The sequence below is a fragment of the Amblyomma mixtum genome, chromosome 3 (genome assembly GCF_055824585.1).
Source record: "Amblyomma mixtum isolate Tamu chromosome 3, ASM5582458v1, whole genome shotgun sequence".
Taxonomy (NCBI): Eukaryota; Metazoa; Arthropoda; class Arachnida; order Ixodida; family Ixodidae; genus Amblyomma; species Amblyomma mixtum.
The window spans coordinates 4742020-4766733 of NC_143014.1; the positions used below are offsets into that span (position 1 = coordinate 4742020).

The 24714-nt window shown below is 52.4% G+C and overlaps 1 protein-coding gene across 6 annotated transcripts in view; it reads right to left on the reverse strand.

The window, feature by feature from the left end:
- The window catches only part of LOC149349130 (solute carrier family 15 member 1-like), a 516652-nt gene that overhangs the window by 291742 nt on the left and 200196 nt on the right, over positions 1-24714 (reverse strand). For all 6 annotated transcript variants that reach the window (XM_089578081.1, XM_089578082.1, XM_089578083.1 and 3 more), the window contains one exon: positions 4283-4373. In XM_089578081.1, coding sequence (XP_089434207.1) covers positions 4283-4373 — 91 coding nt within the window. The remainder of the gene's footprint in view (positions 1-4282; positions 4374-24714) is intronic.

Genomic DNA, 24714 nt, shown 5'->3' on the forward strand with positions numbered 1-24714 from the left:
AATAACCCAATTGGCTTAACCTTTCTAATCAGGCCAGATAAATAAATAAAACCGAGTAGAAAATTGGTCGAGTTCGGGAATCGAACCCCGGTCCCCGGAGTGCGAGACGAGCATACTACCCATTCCGCCACGCCAGCTCGATGGTTTTCAATGACAAAGGCGCGTCTAGTGAATACGGTGTCTTCATTCACTCCCATCTTCCTCCCTTCCCGTTATTGCGAGGTTCAGGTGTCCACCGCGGTATGCGAAACAGATACATTTCCTTTCCTCAAAAACCAATTTACCGATGAGCAAGGCGTATTGACAGGTGTCCACCGAGATATGCGAGACAGTTACTGCGTAATTTCCTTTCCTCAAATACAAATTTTCTGCATTACGGCCTCTCTTTCTTCTTTCACTCCCACTTCCTCTCTTCCTCTACGGGGCGGTTCAGGTGTCCACCGAGATGGCAGAGAATTACTGCTCGACTTCCTTTCCTCAAAAAGCGTTGCGTTCAAAGGGCAAGGCATCGCGCCGAACGGGTGGTGGCGTTCTGTGGACGCCCTGGCAGCGCTACAATACGCTGTCGCGTTCCGCTCCTAAAAGCGAAGCTTAAGCGTAATTAATTAGCAGTTAATTAGTATTTAAGAATTAATAAGTAATTAACCATTGATTAGTAATCTGTCATTACTCGGAAATTATTGATTAATTATGTGTGACGTCACCAGTGCCACAGAGGCAGTCAAAGTGGCGCGGAAAACGCTTTCGCCTCTACGCACTTTAGACAAAGTGCTCCCTCAATTTTTACCGTCTCCTAGACAGCGCTCCAACTGCTCAGTTTAAAATTGATTTGGAAAAAACCCTGTCGAATCTCATTCTCAGTAATAAACTTCAAAAGTACAGTCAATTCAATAATTCCACTGAGCCCTGTACCAGGCAGATTTTACTTATTGCCCAAAATTCACAAACCCAACAACCCTAGCCGACCAATCATTTCCGGAATAGGAACCGTGACTGAAAGACTGTCAAGCTACGTTGACACCCTTATCAACAAAATTCCTGCAACATTTCAGTCCTTCATAAAGACACTTCCTAGCCCAGATAGCCGACATCAGCATCCCCCATGGTGCTTTGCTTGTAACCCTTGATGTTGCGTCGCTTTATACTAATATTACCCATTTCGACGGCATCCGGTCAGCTGTGCAGGCTTGTCAGGAGCAAGACTTTGGTTCTGACGTTAATGGTCCCACGCTAGCCATACTTTTCAAATTAATACTCCAACTTAATAACTTCGAATTTGATAGTAGACATTATGTCCAGATAAACGGGACATCGATGGGCAAACGGATTGGTCCCAACTACGCCAACATATTTATGGGTGTGTTAGAAGACCAGTTTCTTTCTACACACCCATTAAAACCCTTCTACTACAAAATATTCATTGACGACATTTTTCTTATCTGGGAGCATGGTGAAGCTGAACTTCTATCATTCATCTCTAGTTGTAATAACGCGCACGAGGCCATTACTTTCTCTCATTCTTACTCGGCAACCACAATTAGTTTTCTAGATGTGACAGTTTCACTAAAGAATAGCAAACTTAGCACAGATCTATACCGGAAATCCAGTGACAGACCAAAATACTTACATTTCGAAAGCAGCCACCTTAAACACTGGAAGACTATCATCCCATATGGACAAGCCGTCCGCTTTAAACGGATATGTTCTGAGGAGCGCGACTTCGAAATAAACTGTACTAACCTCCGAGACACCCTGACTAAACGGAAATATCCTGCGCGATTAATAAACGACGCTGTAGAACGCGCAGCCCTTCCTGACCTTGAGGCACTCCTCAAAGCAAAACACCAACCATCCCATCAATCGCATATCAACCTGGTACTAAGCCACACAGCATCTATTCCAAACGTCGCGGGCATTTTGAAAAAACACCATGTCATTCTCATGCAAAGTGATCGACTCAAATACATTTTTCAACAAGCTCCCCGGGTCGTCTATCGCCATGGCAAAAACCTCAGTGACATTCTCACTTCTTCTAAAACAAGCGCAAGTGTGTCGATCGGCTGTCATCCATGTAATAAATGACGTTGCAAAGTCTGCGCGCAGTTGATGACATCAGGAACGGCTTCCAGCACTGCATCGAACTTTAAAGTGAAAATTCGGGAAAACTACTCATGTGATATCAGCAACGTAATCTACATGCTTGAGTGCTCTGTCTGCAAAATTCAGTATATTGGCCAAACAGAAACACCGTTCAGATCTCGTTTTAATAATCACAAAGCTCATTGCAAGACAGTGCCTAGCCTTCCTATCTCTAAACATGTGAGTAACACTAAGCACCCTTTCGAAAAAATTCAAGTAACTTTACTGGAGTCAGGCTTCAAGACTCCTCATGGACGCGAAGTTCGTGAATCATTTTTTATACAAAAATTTAATACTGTGTCTTGCGGTCTCAATGAAAATGTACGGAAGCTGACTTGTTTATCGTCATAACCGCAACACTTTATAGTATCATGCCGTGTTTCATCCACACTGATCATTTTCGTCCTCTTTTTTACTCTTAGCGCCGCTTTTTCTTTCTTAGTAAATGGCTTATCTCTAAAACAGCACCACATCTTAGTACCATACCCTTTCACAAGAGGCGTTATTTAATCAAAAGTGGTATTCACCTGTGTTCTCGTGTCTGATGATTTTATTTTTATTTTTGTTTTTGTTGTTCGCCTTTTCTTGTGCATTTGAGCTACGACCAAAACATTTTTGTATTTACATTTTTTTCACAATGTGATTGCAGTTATCATTCACTGGCGATTCATACTGAGGTGTTTGCCGCTGCGATGCGCCAATCAGAATGTTCCCTCCCCGCGTACATGCACTTATAAACTGTGACTTTTGCCTGTACCCCATCCCTCTGACGAAGGTCAGACCGTGGTCGAAACGTTAGATAAAGTTGTTGTTTTTCTACCGTCTGTCAACCGATTTACATTTATGTTCTACCGGATCCATCCGATCTTCAGCCCCTTCTTCATAGAGAGAGAGAGAGAGGAGAAGAGGTGTAGCCCTCACGGGCGACACCTCTTCTCCTTCTACCCTAGCGGAGCACATCTGGTGGAGCGAGCGGCGACGGCACTGGCGACGACGGAGGCGCCATCTGTTGGAGCGCGGCTGCGGCGTTGCTAGGCAATGGCGGCTCAAGGTCGTTCGTGGGCCACGGCATACGGCTGAAGTGCGACCACGCGACGAGCCGAGCTGGCTGGCGTAGTGTTGCTATCGCAACAAAAACAAGCGCCTCGTGGTCGCATCCCGTTCCTGTGGAAACGAGAAAGTTCACGTACGTTTCTTTTTTTTCTGCTGGCGAAATTTTACCGCTCGGCCGATAGAAAACGCAGATCCGGTTTTAAGGTGCAGTCATTGCGTCCAGCTTGTTTCCCGTCTTACATATACACCGTGAACCGCTGGGTGCATTTCCCAAAAGGGCAATAGCCGTCTCCTGCATAAAAAGGTCCGGTCCCTACTTTCGTCGATTCGAATGCGTCTTCCTTCTCCACATCGTCCTGGTGTCTAGAGCGGGGGCCGCTCTTCTGAAAATATTCCTACTCCTAGCGTCCCCTTGGGCTGCTCCAATGGCAGAGTAACGATCCTGGTCGCGTGGAAAGACTGAAAAGGTGGGCGCTTGGTGTACCTTCCTCCTCCGAGCATAGCTAACTCGGCCCCTGCAGTTTGCACAGTGTATAGGGTCGACATAGATCTAGAAATTATTTTTACATAAATCCAGGTATCAAGCCGCCGCGGTGGCTTTGTGGATATGGCGCTCGGCTGCTGTATGAAAGAGGAGGGTGCGACCCCGGCCGCGGCGGTCCAGTTTCGATGGAGGCGCAATCCTAGAGGCCCGTGTACTGTGCGATGTCGTCAGTGCACGTTACAGTACCCCAGGTGGTGAATATTTCCGGGGACCTTCACTACAGCATCCCTCATAGCCTGAGTCGCATTGGGACGTTAAACCCCCATAAACGATAAATGGAAGTACCGACGTTTTGCCTTTTCAAGCACTGCCGGCAAAAGGTCTCGACTACCCGTGGCGCCGATGACAGCGTGGCGGCACACCCCACCATAAACACCCAGCCGGCGTAAACAACCGGGCTCAGCTCTGAAAGCAGCACCCGTCGCTGTAACCCCTCGATGCTAGCCGCGGGCTTCCGATGTGAACGACACACTGAATAGACGTTGCATAAGCGACACAAGGCGAGGTATCTTCATGCCGCCATCACTGAGGTCAGGATACACTCACTGCGCATGCCATAGTAGGAGAACCTCTCGCAGAACTCGTTGCCGATGATAAAGAAGACAGCCTTGGGGTACGGCTTGGTCGCCTGTGGCTCCTGCGAGATGAACACAACGGTCGTCCATGTAAAAGCCATCCACTGCGCAGCCAGTGCCGTTTTCGGTCGCCAGAAGACTGTTTCGAACATTTTTACTCTGCACTGCACACGATCAAACTCAACACTGTTTTCTTGGGGCTGCTAACTCCATGTTCTTGTTTTCTCTGTGTACTGCATACACTTCAGTGAGTCTTTATTACGGTTCTTTTGTGCACTCCTAACTGGAAGTCGAAACTGCTGCTGGTTGCCTAAGCAAGCTGCAGTTAAACAGACTTATGCCCATGTTCCAGAGTTGTGCCTACGTCTGCGTTCTTCTCGCTCGATAGCGGTATACCTGCGCGGACAACTTGCACTAGAGAGGACTGCACTGAAACTAGAAGGCGTGCTTAGCGGCCGGCTCTGTCTCAGCACTTGGATGGAAAGACAGCACGACCTTTTCTACCCCCGTCCACCACAGAGAACGCGTCAACGCACGGGCTGCTCCAGCGAGTGCAATCTGCCTGTATGTAAAAGCACTCGCACCAAAAACCGCAGCAGCAGGAAGCTTGCCTCTGCAGGTATGCAACGTTGCGGACTTTAGGCCTTAGGTTGGAAGCAGAATAAAAAAATAATAACATTCGTAACATCAGATGGTCACATCGACAATTACAGCATAAGTTGAAGATAACGAATAGTAATTTATCGCATGCATACAGTCACCGATTCTCACAAGAAAAGAAACAATACACGGCAGGTAAACACGGTAGAAAATGGTAAAGCGAAAATCATTATCGGTGTTCCCTTAATGCCTTTTCAAAGTTGTCATTTAAGCAGCACATTTTCAAGTATTTAGTTCCAATCCGAAATGATTCGGGGAAAATAGAAAAATTTTAATGCTAGTGCGAGAAAAGTACGAGTGTCCAGTGGTTTAATTAGCCTCTACGCCAAATATCAAACTTTGCGCGGATAAGTGAATGCATAAATGACAGGCGTGAAACTTTTTTGCTTACTTGGCGACGAGTTATACCACTTGCGGTCATTACTACAGTTGGTGAATGTACTTTTTCAATTCAGCTATGTCTTTCTCAAAGTGCGCGTAAAAATTAGCGATACGTACTCTCACTGCGGCCAGTAAGTTTACTTTGTTGGACCTATAACGCCTATTGACCGCGATTACTAAAAGGTTCAAAGTAGTATCAGAGCAGTGTATACCATGCATTCGGCGCCCGTGAGGCCGTCAGAAACGTGCTAAAATTTGTGGGTTTCTAAGTGGACACAGGCCACCACCCACCGCGGGTTCGAGCTTCGCGCGAGCCAAGGGCCCCGATCAGCCGTCACCACACACACACTGGGACACCGCTGCAGCGCACTCAACCTCCGCTGGGAGGAGAGCGATTCGCCTCAAAGAAATAGGCCTCCAAGTTCACGAAGGAGACGTTTATTCACGTCGTCCTCCAGCTGATACACACACACCCAATAGTCACCCCGTCCCAGGGGCGCGCGAGGAGCAAGGCTCCGCTGCGCGCACGAAGCGACTCGAGTAATGCGCGCCGCTAGCACGCCGCTGCAGGAGAATGTCCCCGCGGCAGTGCTGTGATCTCTCTCTCGTGTCGACCGTTGGGCCGGTTGCGAGAGAGAGTGGGCAATCAACGCAAGGTACGCCTGTCGGAGGTCGCTGGACCCCGCTGGACAAGCTCGAGCCGCTGCAGGTCAGAGGACACGTGCGGGCGAGCTCGAGTAAGCACTGGTCCGAACGGCAAAGGCCGGCACGGACAAACAGTAGCGTACGCACCTTACGCTGTCTCGGAGGGATCTCTCTCTCTGGGCCCCGCTCGGACGGTCGCGCGGTGCGCGGCCGCCCAAAGCGGGTCCAGAATTCCCGCCAAAAGGCGCCAATGGCAAAGGCCCTTGGGGAGCCGGGGCGGAGCTGTGGCTAAATGACAGTGATTAGACACCCAGCCGCCTCTCCACCGCCTGAGGCGGGAGCAAGGGAAAGAGGAGAAACAACGCGGGAAGCCGGCAGAGCCGCGCAAAGGCGACGGCGGAAAGCCAGGATTCCCACAAATTTATGCATCGCCAGCTGGACAAGCATCCATAACGCCTATGGACCGCGATTACCAAAAGGTTCAAAGCGCTATCAGACCAATATATACCATGAATTCTGTGCCCGTGAGGGCGTCGCAAAAGTGCTAAAATTTATGCATAGCCAGCCGGACAAGCCTCCGTAACGCCTATCGACAGCGATTCCCAAAAGGTTCAAAGTAGTATCCGAGCACTGTTTACCATCAATTCGGCGCACATGAGGCCGTCGGAAACGTACTCAAATTTATGCATCCCCAACCGCACAAGCCTCCATAACGCCTATCGACCGCGATTCCCAAAAGGTTCAAAGTAGTATCAGAGCACTGTTTACCATCAATTCGGCGCTCTTGAGGCCGTCGGAAACGTGCTCAAATTTATGCATCGCCAGCCGGACAAGCCTCCGTAACGCCTATCGACCGCGATTCCCAAAAGGTTCAAAGTAGTATCAGAGCACTGTTTACCATCAATTCGGCGCTCTTGAGGCCGTCGGAAACGTGCTCAAATTTATGCATCGCCAGCCGGACAAGCCTCCATAACTCCTATCGACCGCGATTCCCAAAAGGTTCAAAGTAGTATCAGAGCACTGTTTACCATCAATTCGGCGCTCTTGAGGCCGTCGGAAACGTGCTCAAATTTATGCATCCCCAGCCGGACAAGCATCCATAATGTCTATCGACCGCGATTACGAAGCATGAATCCGATGTTCGTGCGGCCGTCGGAAGCGTGCTAGAATTCATGCATCGCCAGCCGGACAATTATGCGCGCCACCTATCGACCACGATTCGCACAAGAACCAAAGCGCATCACACCAGCGTAGCATGAATTCGGTGCTCCTGCGGCCGTCGGAAGCGTTGTAGAATTCATGCATCGCCAGCCCGACAATCGTGTGTGCCGCCTATCAACCGCGATTCGCACAAGGACCAAAGCGCATTACACCACCGTAGCATGAATTCGGTGCTCGTGCGTCCGTCGGAAGCGTGCTAGAATTCATAGATCGCCAGCCGGACAAATATGCGTGCCGCCTATCGACCGCGATTCGCACAAGAACCAAAGCGCAACGCACCAGCGTAGCATGAATTCGGTGCTCGTGCGTCCGTCGGAAGCGTGGTAGAATTCATGCATCCCCAGCCGGACAAATATGCGTGCCGCCTATCGACCGCGATTCGCACAAGAACCAAAGCGCATCGCACAAGCGTAGCAGGAATTCGATGCTCCTGCGGCCGTCGGAAGCGTTGTAGAATTCATGCATCGCCAGCCCGACAATCATGCGTGCCGCCTATCAACCGCGATTCGCACAAGGACCAAAGCGCATCACATCACCGTAGCATGAATTCGGTGCTCGTGCGTCCGTCGGAAGCGTGCTAGAATTCATGCATCGCCAGCCGGACAAATATGCGTGCCGCCTATCGACCGCGATTCGCACAAGAACCAAAGCGCATCGCACCAGCGTAGCATGAATTCGGTGCTCCTGCGGCCGTCGGAAGCGTTGTAGAATTCATGCCTCGCCAGCCCGACAATCATGCGTGCCGCCTATCAAAGCGATTCGCACAAGGACCAAAGCGCATCACACCACCGTAGTATGAATTCGGTGCTCGTGCGTCCGTCGGAAACGTGCTAGAATTCATGCATCGCCAGCCGGACAAATATGCGTGCCGCCTATCGACCGCGATTCGCACAAGAACCAAAGCACATCACACCAGTGTAGCATGCATTCGCTCCCACTGCGGCCGTCGGAAGCGTTGTAGAATTCATGCATCGCCAGCCCGACAATCATGCGTGCCGCCTATCGACCGCGATTCGCACAAGAACCAAAGCGCATCGCACCAGCGTAGCATGAATTCGGTGCTCCTGCGGCCGTCGGAAACGTGCTAGAATTCATGCATCGCCAACCGGACAAATATGCGTGCCGCCTATCGACTGCGATTCGCATAAGAACCAAAGCGCATCGCACCAGAGTAGCATGAATTCGCTCCCACTGCGGCCGTCGCAAGCGTTGTAGAATTCAAGCATCGCCAGCCCGACAATCACGCGTGCCGCCTATCGACCGCGATTCGCACAAGAACCAAAAGCATCGCACAGTGTAGCATGAATTCGGTGCTCCTGCGACCGTCGGAAACGTGCTAGAATTCATGCATCGCCAGCCCGACAATCATGCGTGCCGCCTATCGACCGCGATTCGCACAAGAACCAACGCGCATCACATCACCGTAGCATGAATTCGGTGCTCGTGCGTCCGTCGGAAGCGTGCTAGAATTCATGCATCGCCAGCCGGACAAATATGCGTGCCGCCTATCGACCGCGATTCGCACAAGAACCAAAGCGCATCGCACCAGCGTAGCATGAATTCGGTGCTCGTGCGTCCGTCGGAAGCGTGCTAGAATTCATGCATCCCCAGCCGGACAAATATGCGTGCCGCCTATCGACCGCGATTCGCACAAGAACCAAAGCGCATCGCACAAGCGTAGCAGGAATTGGGTGCTCCTGCGGCCGTCGGAAGCGTTGTAGAATTCATGCATCGCCAGCCCGACAATCATGCGTGCCGCCTATCAACCGCGATTCGCACAAGGACCAAAGCGCATCACATCACCGTAGCATGAATTCGGTGCTCGTGCGTCCGTCGGAAGCGTGCTAGAATTCATGCATCGCCAGCCGGACAAATATGCGTGCCACCTATCGACCGCGATTCGCACAAGAACCAAAGCGCATCGCACCAGCGTAGCATGAATTCGGTGCTCGTGCGTCCGTCGGAAGCGTGCTAGAATTCATGCATCCCCAGCCGGACAAATATGCGTGCCGCCTATCGACCGCGATTCGCACAAGAACCAAAGCGCATCGCACAAGCGTAGCAGGAATTCGGTGCTCCTGCGGCCGTCGGAAGCGTTGTAGAATTCATGCATCGCCAGCCCGACAATCATGCGTGCCGCCTATCAACCGCGATTCGCACAAGGACCAAAGTGCATCACATCACCGTAGCATGAATTCGGTGCTCGTGCGTCCGTCGGAAGCGTGCTAGAATTCATGCATCGCCAGCCGGACAGATCTGCGTGCCGCCTATCGACCGCGATTCGCACAAGAACCAAAGCGCATCGCACCAGCGTAGCATCAATTCGGTGCTCCTGCGGCCATCGGAAGCGTTGTAGAATTCATGCCTCGCCAGCCCGACAATCATGCGTGCCGCTTATCAACGCGATTCGCACAAGGACCAAAGCGCATCACACCACCGTAGTATGAATTCGGTGCTCGTGCGTCCGTCGGAAACGTGCTAGAATTCATGCATCGCCAGCCGGACAAATATGCGTGCCGCCTATCGACCGCGATTCGCACAAGAACCAAAGCACATCACACCAGTGTAGCATGCATTCGCTCCCACTGCGGCCGTCGGAAGCGTTGTAGAATTCATGCATCGCCAGCCCGACAAACATGCGTGCCGCCTATCGACCGCGATTCGCACAAGAACCAAAGCGCATCGCACCAGCGTAGCATGAATTCGGTGCTCCTGCGGCCGTCGGAAACGTGCTAGAATTCATGCATCGCCAACCGGACAAATATGCGTGCCGCCTATCGACTGCGATTCGCATAAGAACCAAAGCGCATCGCACCAGAGTAGCATGAATTCGCTCCCACTGCGGCCGTCGCAAGCGTTGTAGAATTCAAGCATCGCCAGCCCGACAATCACGCGTGCCGCCTATCGACCGCGATTCGCACAAGAACCAAAAGCATCGCACAGTGTAGCATGAATTCGGTGCTCCTGCGACCGTCGGAAACGTGCTAGAATTCATGCATCGCCAGCCCGACAATCATGCGTGCCGCCTATCGACCGCGATTCGCACAAGAACCAACGCGCATCGCACCAGCGTAGCATGAATTCGGTGCTCGTGCGTCCGTCGGAAGGGTGCTAGTCCCCAGCCGGACAAATATGCGTGCCGTCTATCGACCGCGATTCGCACAAGAACCAAAGCGCATCGCACCAGCGTAGCAGAAATTCGGTGCTCCTGCGGCCGTCGGAAGCGTTGTAGAATTCATGCATCGCCAGCCCGACAATCATGCGTGCCGCCTATCAACCGCGATTCGCACAAGGACCAAAGTGCATCACATCACCGTAGCATGAATTCGGTGCTCGTGCGTCCGTCGGAAGCGTGCTAGAATTCATGCATCGCCAGCCGGACAGATCTGCGTGCCGCCTATCGACCGCGATTCGCACAAGAACCAAAGCGCATCGCACCAGCGTAGCATCAATTCGGTGCTCCTGCGGCCATCGGAAGCGTTGTAGAATTCATGCCTCGCCAGCCCGACAATCATGCGTGCCGCCTATCAACGCGATTCGCACAAGGACCAAAGCGCATCACACCACCGTAGTATGAATTCGGTGCTCGTGCGTCCGTCGGAAACGTGCTAGAATTCATGCATCGCCAGCCGGACAAATATGCGTGCCGCCTATCGACCGCGATTCGCACAAGAACCACAGCACATCACACCAGTGTAGCACGCATTCGCTCCCACTGCGGCCGTCGGAAGCGTTGTAGAATTCATGCATCGCCAGCCCGACAATCATGCGTGCCGCCTATCGACCGCGATTCACACAAGAACCAAAGCGCATCGCACCAGCGTAGCATGAATTCGGTGCTCCTGCGGCCGTCGGAAACGTGCTAGAATTCATGCATCGCCAACCGGACAAATATGCGTGCCGCCTATCGACTGCGATTCGCATAAGAACCAAAGCGCATCGCACCAGAGTAGCATGAATTCGCTCCCACTGCGGCCGTCGCAAGCGTTGTAGAATTCAAGCATCGCCAGCCCGACAATCACGCGTGCCGCCTATCGACCGCGATTCGCACAAGAACCAAAAGCATCGCACAGTGTAGCATGAATTCGGTGCTCCTGCGACCGTCGGAAACGTGCTAGAATTCATGCATCGCCAGCCCGACAATCATGCGTGCCGCCTATCGACCGCGATTCGCACAAGAACCAACGCGCATCGCACCAGCGTAGCATGAATTCGGTGCTCGTGCGTCCGTCGGAAGCGTGCTAGAATTCATGCATCCCCAGCCGGACAAATATGCGTGCCGCCTATCGACCGCGATTCGCACAAGAACCAAAGCGCATCGCACCAGCGTAGCAGAAATTCGGTGCTCCTGCGGCCGTCGGAAGCGTTGTAGAATTCATGCATCGCCAGCCCGACAATCATGCGTGCCGCCTATCAACCGCGATTCGCACAAGGACCAAAGCGCATCACATCACCGTAGCATGAATTCGGTGCTCGTGCGTCCGTCGGAAGCGTGCTAGAATTCATGCATCGCCAGCCGGACAAATATGCGTGCCGCCTATCGACCGCGATTCGCACAAGAACCAAAGCGCATCGCACCAGCGTAGCATGAATTCGGTGCTCGTGCGTCCGTCGAAAGCGTACTAGAATTCATGCATCCCCAGCCGGACAAATATGCGTGCCGCCTATCGACCGCGATTCGCACAAGAACCAAAGCGCATCGCACCAGCGTAGCAGGAATTCGGTGCTCCTGCGGCCGTCGGAAGCGTTGTAGAATTCATGCATCGCCAGCCCGACAATCATGCGTGCCGCCTATCAACCGCGATTCGCACAAGGACCAAAGTGCATCACATCACCGTAGCATGAATTCGGTGCTCGTGCGTCCGTCGGAAGCGTGCTAGAATTCATGCATCGCCAGCCGGACAAATCTGCGTGCCGCCTATCGACCGCGATTCGCACAAGAACCAAAGCGCATCGCACCAGCGTAGCATCAATTCGGTGCTCCTGCGGCCATCGGAAGCGTTGTAGAATTCATGCCTCGCCAGCCCGACAATCATGCGTGCCGCCTATCAACCGCAATTCGCACAAGGACCAAAGCGCATCACACCACCGTAGTATGAATTCGGGGCTCGTGCGTCCGTCGGAAACGTGCTAGAATTCATGCATCACCAGCCGGACAAATATGCGTGCCGCCTATCGACCGCGATTCGCACAAGAACCAAAGCGCATCACACCAGTGTAGCATGCATTCGCTCCCACTGGGGCCGTCGGAAGCGTTGTAGAATTCATGCATCGCCAGCCCGACAATCATGCGTGCCGCCTATCGACCGCGATTCGCACAAGAACCAAAGCGCATCGCACCAGCGTAGCATGAATTCGGTGCTCCTGCGGCCGTCGGAAACGTGCTAGAATTCATGCATCGCCAACCGGACAAATATGCGTGCCGCCTATCGACTGCGATTCGCATAAGAACCAAAGCGCATCGCACCAGCGTAGCATGAATTCGCTCCCACTGCGGCCGTCGCAAGCGTTGTAGAATTCATGCATCGCCAGCCCGACAATGCGTGCCGCCTATCGACCGCGATTCGCACAAGAACCAAAAGCATCGCACAGTGTAGCATGAATTCGGTCCCACTGCGGCCGTCGCAAGCGTTGTAGAATTCATGCATCGCCAGCCCGACAATCATGCGTGCCGCCTATCGACCGCGATTCGCACAAGAACCAAAGCGCATCGCACCAGCGTAGCATGAATTCGGTGCTCCTGCGGCCGTCGCAAGCGTTGTAGAATTCATGCATCGCCAGCCCGACAATCATGCGTACCGCCTATCGACCGCGATTCGCACAAGAACCAAAGCGCATCGCACCAGCGTAGCATGAATTCGGTCCTCCTGCGGCCGTCGGAAGCGTTGTAGAATTCATGCCTCGCCAGCCCGACAATCATGCGTGCCGCCTATCAACCGCGATTCGCACAAGGACCAAAGCGCATCACACCACCGTAGTATGAATTCGGTGCTCGTGCGTCCGTCGGAAACGTGCTAGAATTCATGCATCGCCGGCCGGACAAATATGCGTGCCGCCTATCGACCGCGATTCGCACAAGAACCAAAGCGCATCACACCAGTGTAGCATGCATTCGGTCCCACTGCGGCCGTCGGAAGCGTTGTAGAAGTCATGCATCGCCAGCCCGACAATCATGCGTGCCGCCTATCGACCGCGATTCGCACAAGAACCAAAGCGCATCGCACCAGCGTAGCATGAATTCGGTGCTCCTGCGGCCGTCGGAAACGTGCTAGAATTCATGCATCACCAACCGGACAAATATGCGTGCCGCCTATCGACTGCGATTCGCATAAGAACCAAAGCGCATCGCACCAGCGTAGCATGAATTCGGTGCTCCTGCGGCCGTCGGAAGCGTTGTAGAATTCATGCATCGCCAGCCCGACAATCATGCGTGCCGCCTATCGACCGCGATTCGCACAAGAACCAAAGCGCATCGCACGGTCGCACCAGCGTAGCATGAATTCGCTCCCACTGCGGCCGTCGCAAGCGTTGTAGAATTCATGCATCGCCAGCCCGACAATCATGCGTGCCGCCTATCGACCGCGATTCGCACAAGAACCAAAAGCATCGCACAGTGTAGCATGAATTCGGTGCTCCTGCGACCGTCGGAACCGTGCTAGAATTCATGCATCGCCAGCCCGACAATCATGCGTGCCGCCTATCGACCGCGATTCGGACAAGAACCAAAGCGCATCGCACCAGCGTAGCATGAATTCGGTCCCACTGCGGCCGTCGCAAGCGTTGTAGAATTCATGCATCGCCAGCCCGACAATCATGCGTGCCGCCTATCGACCGCGATTCGCACAAGAACCAAAGCGCATCGCACCAGCGTAGCATGAATTCGGTGCTCCTGCGGCCGTCGCAAGCGTTGTAGAATTCATGCATCGCCAGCCCGACAATCATGCGTGCCGCCTATCGACCGCGATTCGCACAAGAACCAAAGCGCATCGCACCAGCGTAGCATTAATTCAGTGCTCCTGCGGCCGTCGGAAGCGTTGTAGAATTCATGCATCGCCAGCCCGACAATCATGCGTGCCGCCTATCGACCGCGATTCGCACAAGGACCAAAGCGCATCGCACCAGCGTAGCATGAATTTGGTCCTCCTGCGGCCGTCGGAAGCGTTGTAGAATTCATGCATCGCCATACCGACAATCATGCGTGCCGCCTATCGACCGCGATTCGCACAAGAACCAAAGCGCATCACACCACCGTAGCATGAAACCGATGCTCGTGCGTCCGTCGGAAGCGTGCTAGAATTCATTTATCGCCAGCCGGACAAATATGCGTGCCGCCTATCGACCGCCATTCGCACAAGAACGAAAGCGCATCGCACCAGCGTAGCATGAATTCGGTGCTCGTGAGGCCGTCGGAAACGTGCTAGAATTGATGCATCCCCAGCCGGATCGGTATGGATGCCGCCTATCGGCGGCAATTCGCAAAAGTTCGAAATAGTATCAGAGCAGCGTAGCATGAATTCGGCGCTTCCAAAGCCGTCGGAAGCGAGCTAGAATTAGTGCATCCCCAGCCGGACAGGTATGCATGCCGCCTATCGGCGGCAATTATCAAAAGGTTCAAAATAATATCAGACCGGCGTAGCATGAATTCGGTGCTCGTGAAGCCGTCGGAAGCGTGCGAGAATTGATGCATCCCAAGCCGAACATGCAGGTATGCATGCCGCCTATTGGACGCAATTAGCAAAAGGTTCAATATAGTATCAGTGCAGCGTAGCGTTAATATCGGCGCTCCCGAAGCCGTCGGAAGCGTGCTAGAATTGATGCATCCCCAGCCGGACAGGTACGCATGCCACCTATCGGCCGTAATTAGCAAAAGGTTCAAAATAGTATCAGAGCAGTGTAGCATTAATATCGGCGCTCCCGAAGCCGTCGGAAGCGTGCTACAATTGATGCATCCCCAGCCGTACAGGTATGCACGCCGCCTATCGCTCGAAATTAGCAAAGATTCAAAATAGTATCAGAGCAGCGTAGCATTAATATCTGCGCTCCCGAAGAAGTCGGAAGCGTGCTAGAATTGATGCATCCCCAGCCGGACAGGTATACATGCCGCCTATCGACCGCAATTAGCAAAAGTTCTAAATAGTATCAGAGCAGCGTAGCATGAATTCGGTGCTCGTGAGGGCGTCGGAAGCGTGCTAGAATTGATGCATCCCCAGCCGGACAGGTATGCATGCCGCCTATCGGCCGTAATTAGCAAAAGTTCTAAATAATATCAGAGGAGCGTAGCATGAATTCGGTGCTCGTGAGGGCGTCGGAAGCGTGCTAGAATTGATGCCTCCCCAGCCGGACAGGTATGCATGCCGCCTATCGGCCGCAATTAGCAAAAGTTCGAAATATTATCAGAGCAGCGTAGCATGAATTCGGTGCTCGTGAGGCCGTCGGAAGCGTGCTAGAATTGATGCATCCCCAGCCAGACAGGTATGCACTCCGCCTATCGGCCGTAATTACCAAAAGGTTAAAATTGGTATCAAAGCAGCGTAGCATTAATATCAGCGCTCCCGAAGCCGTCGGAAGCGTGCTAGAATTGATGCATCCCCAGCCGGACAGGTACGCATGCCACCTATCGGCCGTAATTAGCAAAAGGTTCAAAATAGTATCAGAGCAGTGTAGCATTAATATCGGCGGTCCAGAAGCCGTCGGAAGCATGCTAGAATTCATGCATCCCCAGCCGGACAGGTATGCATGCCGCCTATCGGCCGTAATTAGCAAAAGGTTCAAAATAGTATCAGAGCAGTATAACATTAATATCGGCGCTCCCGAAGCCCTCGGAAGCGTGCTAGAATTGATGCATCCCCAGCCGTACAGGTATACACGCCGCCTATCGCCCAAAATTAGCAAAAGATTCAAAATAGTATCAGAGCAGCGTAGCATTAATGTCTGCGCTCCCGAGGCCGTCGGAAGCGTGCTAGAATTGATGCATCCCCAGCCGGACAGGTACGCATGCCGCCTATCGGCCGTAATTAGCAAAAGGTTCAAAATAGTATCAGAGCGTCGTAGCATTAATATCGGCGCTCCCGAAGCCGTCGGAAGCATGCTAGAATTTATGCATCCCCAGCCGGACAGGTACGCATGCCGCCTATCGGCCGAAATTGGCAAAAGATTCAAAATAGTATCAGAGCAGCGTAGCATTAATATCTGCGCTCCCGAAGCCGTCGGAAGCGTGCTAGAATTGATGCATCCCCAGCCGTACAGGTATACACGCCGCCTATCGCCCAAAATTAGCAAAAGATTCAAAATAGTATCAGAGCAGCGTAGCATTAATGTCTGCGCTCCCGAAGCCGTCGGAAGCGTGCTAGAATTCATGCATCCCCAGCCGGACAGGTACGCATGCCGCCTATCGCCCGAAATTAGAAAAAGATTCAAAATTATATCAGAGCAGCGTAGCATTAATATCGGCGCTCCCGAAGCCGTCGGAAGCATGCTAGAATTTATGCATCCCCAGCCGGACAGGTACACATGCCGCCTATCGGCCGTTATTAGCAAAAGGTTCAAAATAGTATCAGAGCAGCGTAGCATTAATATCGGCGCTCCCGAAGTCGTCGGAAGGGTGCTAGAATTGATGCATCCCCAGCCGGACAGGTACGCATGCCGCCTATCGGCCGTAATTAGCAAAAGGTTCAAAATAGTATCAGAGCGTCGTAGCATTAATATCGGCGCTCCCGAAGCCGTCGGAAGCATGCTAGAATTGATGCATCCCCAGCCGGACAGGTACGCATGCCGCCTACCGGCCGTAATTAGCAAAAGGTTCAAAATCGTATCAGAGCAGCGTAGCATGAATTCGGTGCTCGTGAGGCCGTCGGAAGCGTGCTAGAATTGATGCATCCCCAGCCGGACAGGTACGCATGCCGCCTATCGTCCGTAATTAGCAAAAGGTTCAAATTAGTATCACAGCAGCGTAGCATTAATATCGGCGCTCCGGAAGCCGTCGGAAGCATGCTAGAATTGATGCATCCCCACACGGACAGGTGCGCATGCAGCCTATCGTCCGTAATTAGCAAAAGGTTCAAAATAGTATCAGTGCAGCGTAGCATTAATATCGGCGCTCCCGAAGCCATCAGAAGCATGCTAGAATTGATGCATCCCCACACGGACAGGTACGCATGCCGCCTATCGTCCGTAATTAGCAAAAGGTACAAATTAGTATCAGAGCAGCGTAGCATTAATATCGGCGCTCCCGAAGCCGTCGGAAGCATGCTAGAATTGATGCATCCCCACACGGACAGGTACGCATGCCGCCTATCGTCCGTAATTAGCAAAAGGTTCAAAATAGTATCAGTGCAGCGTAGCATTAATATCGGCGCTCCCGAAGCCATCAGAAGCATGCTAGAATTGATGCATCCCCACACGGACAGGTACGCATGCCGCCAATCGGCCGTAATTAGCAAAAGGTTCAAATTAGTATCAGTGTAGCGTAGCATTAATATCGGCGCTCCGGAAGCCGTCGGAAGCATGCTAGAATTGATACATCCCCACACGGACAGGTACGTATGCCGCCTATCGGCCGTAATTAGCAAAAGGTTCAAATTAGTATCACAGCAGCGTAGCATTAATATCGGCGCTCCGGAAGCCGTCGGAAGCATGCTAGAATTGATGCATCCCCACACGGACAGGTGCGCATGCAGCCTATCGTCCGTAATTAGCAAAAGGTTCAAAATAGTATCAGTGCAGCGTAGCATTAATATCGGCGCTCCCGAAGCCATCAGAAGCATGCTAGAATTGATGCATCCCCACACGGACAGGTACGCATGCCGCCTATCGTCCGTAATTAGCAAAAGTTACAAATTAGTATCAGAGCAGCGTAGCATTAATATCGGCGCTCCCGAAGCCGTCGGAAGCATGCTAGAATTGATGCATCCCCACACGGACAGGTACGCATGCCGCCTATCGTCCGTAATTAGCAAAAGGTTCAAAATAGTATCAGTGCAGCGTAGCATTAATATCGGCGCTCCCGAAGCCATCAGAAGCATGCTAGAATTGATGCATCCCCACACGGACAGGTACGCATGCCGCCAATCGGCCGTAATTAGCAAAAGGTTCAAATTAGTATCAGTGTAGCGTAGCATTAATATCGGCGCTCCGGAAGCCGTCGGAAGCATGCTAGAATTGATACATCCCCACACGGACAGGTACGTATGCCGCCTATCGGCCGTAATTAGCAAAAGGTTCAAATTAGTATCAGTGCAGCGTAGCATTAATATCGGCGCTCCCGAAGCCGTCGGAAGCATGCTAGAATTGATGCATCCCCACACGGACAGGTACGCATGCCGCCTATCGGCCGTAATTAGCAAATGGTTCAAATTAGTATCAGAGCAGCGTGGCATTCATATCGGCGCTCCTGAAGCCGTCGGAAGCATGCTAGAATTGATGCATCCCCACACGGACAGGTACGCATGCCGCCTATCGTCCGTAATTAGCAAAAGGTTCAAAATAGTATCAGAGCAGCGTAGCATTAATATCGGCGCTCCCGAAGCCGTCGGAAGCATGCTAGAATTGATGCATCCCCACACGGACAGGTACGCATGCCGCCTATCGGCCGTAATTAGCAAAAGGTTCAAATTAGTATCAGAGCAGCGTAGCATTAATATCGGCGCTCCCGAAGCCGTCGGAAGCATGCTAGAATTGATGCATCCCCACACGGACAGGTACGCATGCCACCTATCGTCCGTAATTAGCAAAAGGTTCAAAATACTATCAGTGCAGCGTAGCATTAATATCGGCGCTCCCGAAGCCGTCGGAAGCATGCTAGAATTGATGCCTCCCCACACTGACAGGTACGCATGCCGCCTATCGGCCGTAATTCGCAAAAGGTTCAAATTAGTATCAGAGCAGCGTAGCATTAATATCGGCGCTCCCGAAGCCGTCGGAAGCATGCTAGAATTGATGCATCCCCACACGGACAGGTACGCATGCCGCCTATCGGCCGTAATTAGCAAAAGGTTCAAATTAGTATCAGAGCAGCGTAGCATTAATATCGGCGCTCCCGAAGCCCTCGGAAGCATGCTAGAATTGATGCATCCCCACACGGACAGGTACGCATTCCGCCTATCGGCCGTAATTAGCAAAAGGTTCAAATTAGTATCAGTGCAGCGTAGCATTAATATCGGCGCTCCCGAAGCCGTCGGAAGCATGCTAGAATTCATGCATCCCCACACGGACAGGTACGCATGCCGCCTATCGGCCGTAATTCGCAAAAGGTTCAAATTAGTATCAGAGCAGCGTAGCGTTAATATCGGCGCTCCCGAAGCCGTCGGAAGCATGCTAGAATTGATGCATCCCCACACGGACAGGTACGCATGCCGCCTATCGTCCGTAATTTGCAAAAGGTTCAAATTAGTATCAGAGCAGCGTAGCGTTAATATCGGCGCTCCCGAAGCCGTCGGAAGCATGCTAGAATTGATGCATCCCCACACGGACAGGTACGCATGCCGCCTATCGTCCGTAATTAGCAAAAGGTTCAAATTAGTATCAGAGCAGCGTAGCATTAATATCGGCGCTGCCGAAGCCGTCGCAGGCGTGCTAGAATTGATGCATCCCCAGCCGGACAGGTACGCATGCCGCCTATCGGCCGTAATTAGCAAAAGGTTCAAATTAGTATCAGAGCAGCGTAGCATTAATATCGGCGCTCCCGAAGCCGTCGGAAGCATGCTAGAATTGATGCATCCCCACACGGACAGGTACGCATGCCGCCTATCGGCCGTAATTAGCAAAAGGTTCAAATTAGTATCAGAGCAGCGTAGCGTTAATATCGGCGCTCCCGAAGCCGTCGGAAGCATGCTAGAATTGATGCATCCCCACACGGACAGGTACGCATGCCGCCTATCGTCCGTAATTAGCAAAAGGTTCAAATTAGTATCAGAGCAGCGTAGCGTTAATATCGGCGCTCCCGAAGCCGTCGGAAGCGTGCTAGAATTGATGCATCCCCAGCCGGACAGGTACGCATGCCGCCTATCGTCCGTAATTAGCAAAAGGTTCAAATTAGTATCAGAGCAGCGTGGCATTAATATCGGCGCTCCCGAAGCCGTCGGAAGCATGCTAGAATTGATGCATTCCCACACGGACAGGTACGCATGCCGCCTATCGGCCGTAATTAGCAAAAGGTTCAAATTAGTATCAGAGCCGCGTAGCATTAATATCGGCGCTCCCGAAGCCGTCGGAAGCATGCTAGAATTGATGCATCCCCACACGTACAGGTACGCATGCCGCCTATCGTCCGTAATTAGCAGAAGGTTCAAAATAGTATCAGTGCAGCGTAGCATTAATATCGGCGCTCCCGAAGCCGTCGGAAGCATGCTAGAATTGATGCCTCCCCACACGGACAGGTACGCATGCCGCCTATCGGCCGTAATTAGCAAAAGGTTCAAATTAGTATCAGAGCAGCGTAGCATTAATATCGGCGCTCCTGAAGCCGTCGGAAGCATGCTAGAATTGATGCATCCCCACACGGACAAATACGCATGCCGCCTATCGGCCGTAACTAGCAAAAGGTTCAAATTAGTATCAGTGCAGCGTAGCATTAATATCGGCGCTCCCGAAGCCGTCGGAAGCATGCTAGAATTGATGCATCCCCACACGGACAGGTACGCATGCCGCCTATCGGCCGTAATTAGCAAAAGGTTCAAATTAGTATCAGAGCAGCGTAGCGTTAATATCGGCGCTCCCTGAGCCGTCGGAAGCATGCTAGAATTGATGCATCCCCACACGGACAGGTACGCATGCCGCCTATCGGCCGTAATTAGCAAAAGGTTCAAATTAGTATCAGAGCAGCGTAGCGTTAATATCGGCGCTCCCGAAGCCGTCGGAAGCATGCTAGAATTGATGCATCCCCACACGGACAGGTACGCATGCCGCCTATCGTCCGTAATTAGCAAAAGGTTCAAATTAGTATCAGAGCAGCGTAGCGTTAATATCGGCGCTCCCGAAGTCGTCGGAAGCGTGCTAGAATTGATGCATCCCCAGCCGGACAGGTACGCATGCCGCCTATCGGCCGTAATTAGCAAAAGGTTCAAATTAGTATCAGTGCAGCGTAGCGTTAATATCGGCGCTCCCGAAGCCGTCGGAAGCGTGCTAGAATTGATGCATCCCCAGCCGGACAGGTACGCATGCCGCCTATCGGCCGTAATTAGCAAAAGGTTCAAATTAGTATCAGTGCAGCGTAGCGTTAATATCGGCGCTCCCGAAGCCGTCGGAAGCGTGCTAGAATTGATGCATCCCCAGCCGGACAGGTATGCACGCCGCCTATCGGCCGAAATTAGCAAAAGGTTCAAAATCGTATCAGAGCAGCGTAGCATGAATTCGGTGCTCGTGAGGCCGTCGGAAGCCTGCTAGAATTGATGCATCCCCAGCCGTACAGGTATGCACACCGCCTATCCGCCGAAATTAGCAAAAGATTCAAAATAGTATCAGAGCAGCGTAGCATTAATATCGGCGCTCCCGAAGCCATCGGAAGCGTGCTAGAATTGATGCATCCCCAGCCGGACCGGTACGCATGCCGCCTATCAGCCGTAATTAGCAAAAGGTTCAAAATAGTATCAGAGCAGCGTAGCATTAATATCGGCGCTCCCGAAGCCGTCGGAAGCGTGCTAGAATTGATGCATCCCCAGCCGGACAGGTACGCATGCCGCCTATCGGCCGTAATTAGCCAAAGGTTCAAATCAGTATCAGAGCAGCGTAGCATTAATATCGGCGCTCCCGAAGCCGTCGGAAGCATGCTAGAATTGATGCATCCCCACACGGACAGGTACGCATGCCGCCTATCGGCCGTAATTAGCAAAAGGTTCAAATCAGTATCAGAGCAGCGTAGCATTAATATCGGCGCTCCCGAAGCCGTCGGAAGCGTCCTAGAATTCATGCATCCCCAGCCGGAAAGGTACGCATGCCGCCTGTCGGCGTAATTAGCAAAAGGTTCAAATTAGTATCAGTGCAGCGTAGCATTAATATCGGCGCTCCCGAAGCCGTCGGAAGCGTGCTAGAATTGATGCATCCCCAGCCGGACAGGTACGCATGCCGCCTATCGGCCGTAATTAGCAAAAGGTTCAAATCAGTATCAGAGCAGCGTAGCATTAATATCGGCGCTCCCGAAGCCGTCGGAAGCATGCTAGAATTGATGCATCCCCACACGGACAGGTACGCATGCCGCCTATCGGCCGTAATTAGCAAAAGGTTCAAATCAGTATCAGAGCAGCGTAGCATTAATATCGGCGCTCCCGAAGCCGTCGGAAGCGTGCTAGAATTGATGCATCCCCAGCCGGAAAGGTACGCATGCCGCCTGTCGGCCGTAATTAGCAAAAAGTTCAAATTAGTATCAGTGCAGCGTAGCATTAATATCGGCGCTCCCGAAGCCGTCGGAAGCGTGCTAGAATTGTTGCATCCCCAGCCGGACAGGTACGCATGCCGCCTATCGGCCGTAATTAGCAAAAGGTTCAAATTAGTATCAGAGCAGCGTAGCGTTAATATCGGCGCTCCCGAAGCCGTCGGAAGCGTGCTAGAATTGATGCATCCCCAGCCGGACAGGTACGCATGCCGCCTATCGGCCGTAATTAGCAAAAGGTTCAAATTAGTATCAGTGCAGCGTAGCGTTAATATCGGCGCTCCCGAAGCCGTCGGAAGCGTGCTAGAATTGATGCATCCCCAGCCGGACAGGTACGCATGCCGCCTATCGGCCGAAATTAGCAAAAGGTTCAAAATCGTATCAGAGCAGCGTAGCATGAATTCGGTGCTCGTGAGGCCGTCGGAAGCCTGCTAGAATTGATGCATCCCCAGCCGTACAGGTATGCACACCGCCTATCGGCCGAAATTAGCCAAAGATTCAAAATAGTATCAGAGCAGCGTAGCATTAATATCGGCGCTCGCGAAGCCGTCGGAAGCGTGCTAGAATTGATGCATCCCCAGCCGGACAGGTACGCATGCCGCCTATCGGCCGTAATTAGCAAAAGGTTCAAAATAGTATCAGAGCAGCGTAGCATTAATATCGGCGCTCGCGAAGCCGTCGGAAGCGTGCTAGAATTGTTGCATCCCCAGCCGGACCGGTACGCATGCCGCCTATCGGCCGTAATTAGCAAAAGGTTCAAAATAGTATCAGAGCAGCGTAGCATTAATATCGGCGCTCGCGAAGCCGTCGGAAGCGTGCTAGAATTGATGCATCCCCAGCCGGACAGGTACGCATGCCGCCTATCGGCCGAAATTAGCAAAAGGTTCAAAATCGTATCAGAGCAGCGTAGCATGAATTCGGTGCTCGTGAGGCCGTCGGAAGCCTGCTAGAATTGATGCATCCCCAGCCGTACAGGTATGCACACCGCCTATCGGCCGTAATTAGCAAAAGGTTCAAAATAGTATCAGAGCAGCGTAGCATTAATATCGGCGCTCGCGAAGCCGTCGGAAGCGTGCTAGAATTGTTGCATCCCCAGCCGGACCGGTACGCATGCCGCCTATCGGCCGTAATTAGCACAAGGTTCAAATCAGTATCAGAGCAGCGTAGCATTAATATCGGCGCTTGCGAAGCCGTCGGAAGCGTGCTAGAATTGTTGCATCCCCAGCCGGACCGGTACGCATGCCGCCTATCGGCCGTAATTAGCAAAAGGTTCAAAATAGTATCAGAGCAGCGTAGCATTAATATCGGCGCTCCCGAAGCCGTCGGAAGCGTGCTAGAATTGATGCATCCCCAGCCGGACAGGTACGCATGCCGCCTATCAGCCGTAATTAGCAAAAGGTTCAAATCAGTATCAGAGCAGCGTAGCATTAATATCGGCGCTCCCGAAGCCGTCGGAAGCGTGCTAGAATTGTTGCATCCCCAGCCGGACAGGTACGCATGCCGCCTATCGGCCGTAATTAGCAAAAGGTTCAAATTAGTATCAGAGCAGCGTAGCGTTAATATCGGTGCTCGTGAGGCCGTCGGAAGCCTGCTAGAATTGATGCATCCCCAGCCGTACAGGTATGCACACCGCCTATCGGCCGTAATTAGCAAAAGGTTCAAAATAGTATCAGAGCAGCGTAGCATTAATATCGGCGCTCGCGAAGCCGTCGGAAGCGTGCTAGAATTGTTGCATCCCCAGCCGGACCGGTACGCATGCCGCCTATCGGCCGTAATTAGCACAAGGTTCAAATCAGTATCAGAGCAGCGTAGCATTAATATCGGCGCTTGCGAAGCCGTCGGAAGCGTGCTAGAATTGTTGCATCCCCAGCCGGACCGGTACGCATGCCGCCTATCGGCCGTAATTAGCAAAAGGTTCAAAATAGTATCAGAGCAGCGTAGCATTAATATCGGCGCTCCCGAAGCCGTCGGAAGCGTGCTAGAATTGATGCATCCCCAGCCGGACAGGTACGCATGCCGCCTATCAGCCGTAATTAGCAAAAGGTTCAAATCAGTATCAGAGCAGCGTAGCATTAATATCGGCGCTCCCGAAGCCGTCGGAAGCGTGCTAGAATTGTTGCATCCCCAGCCGGACA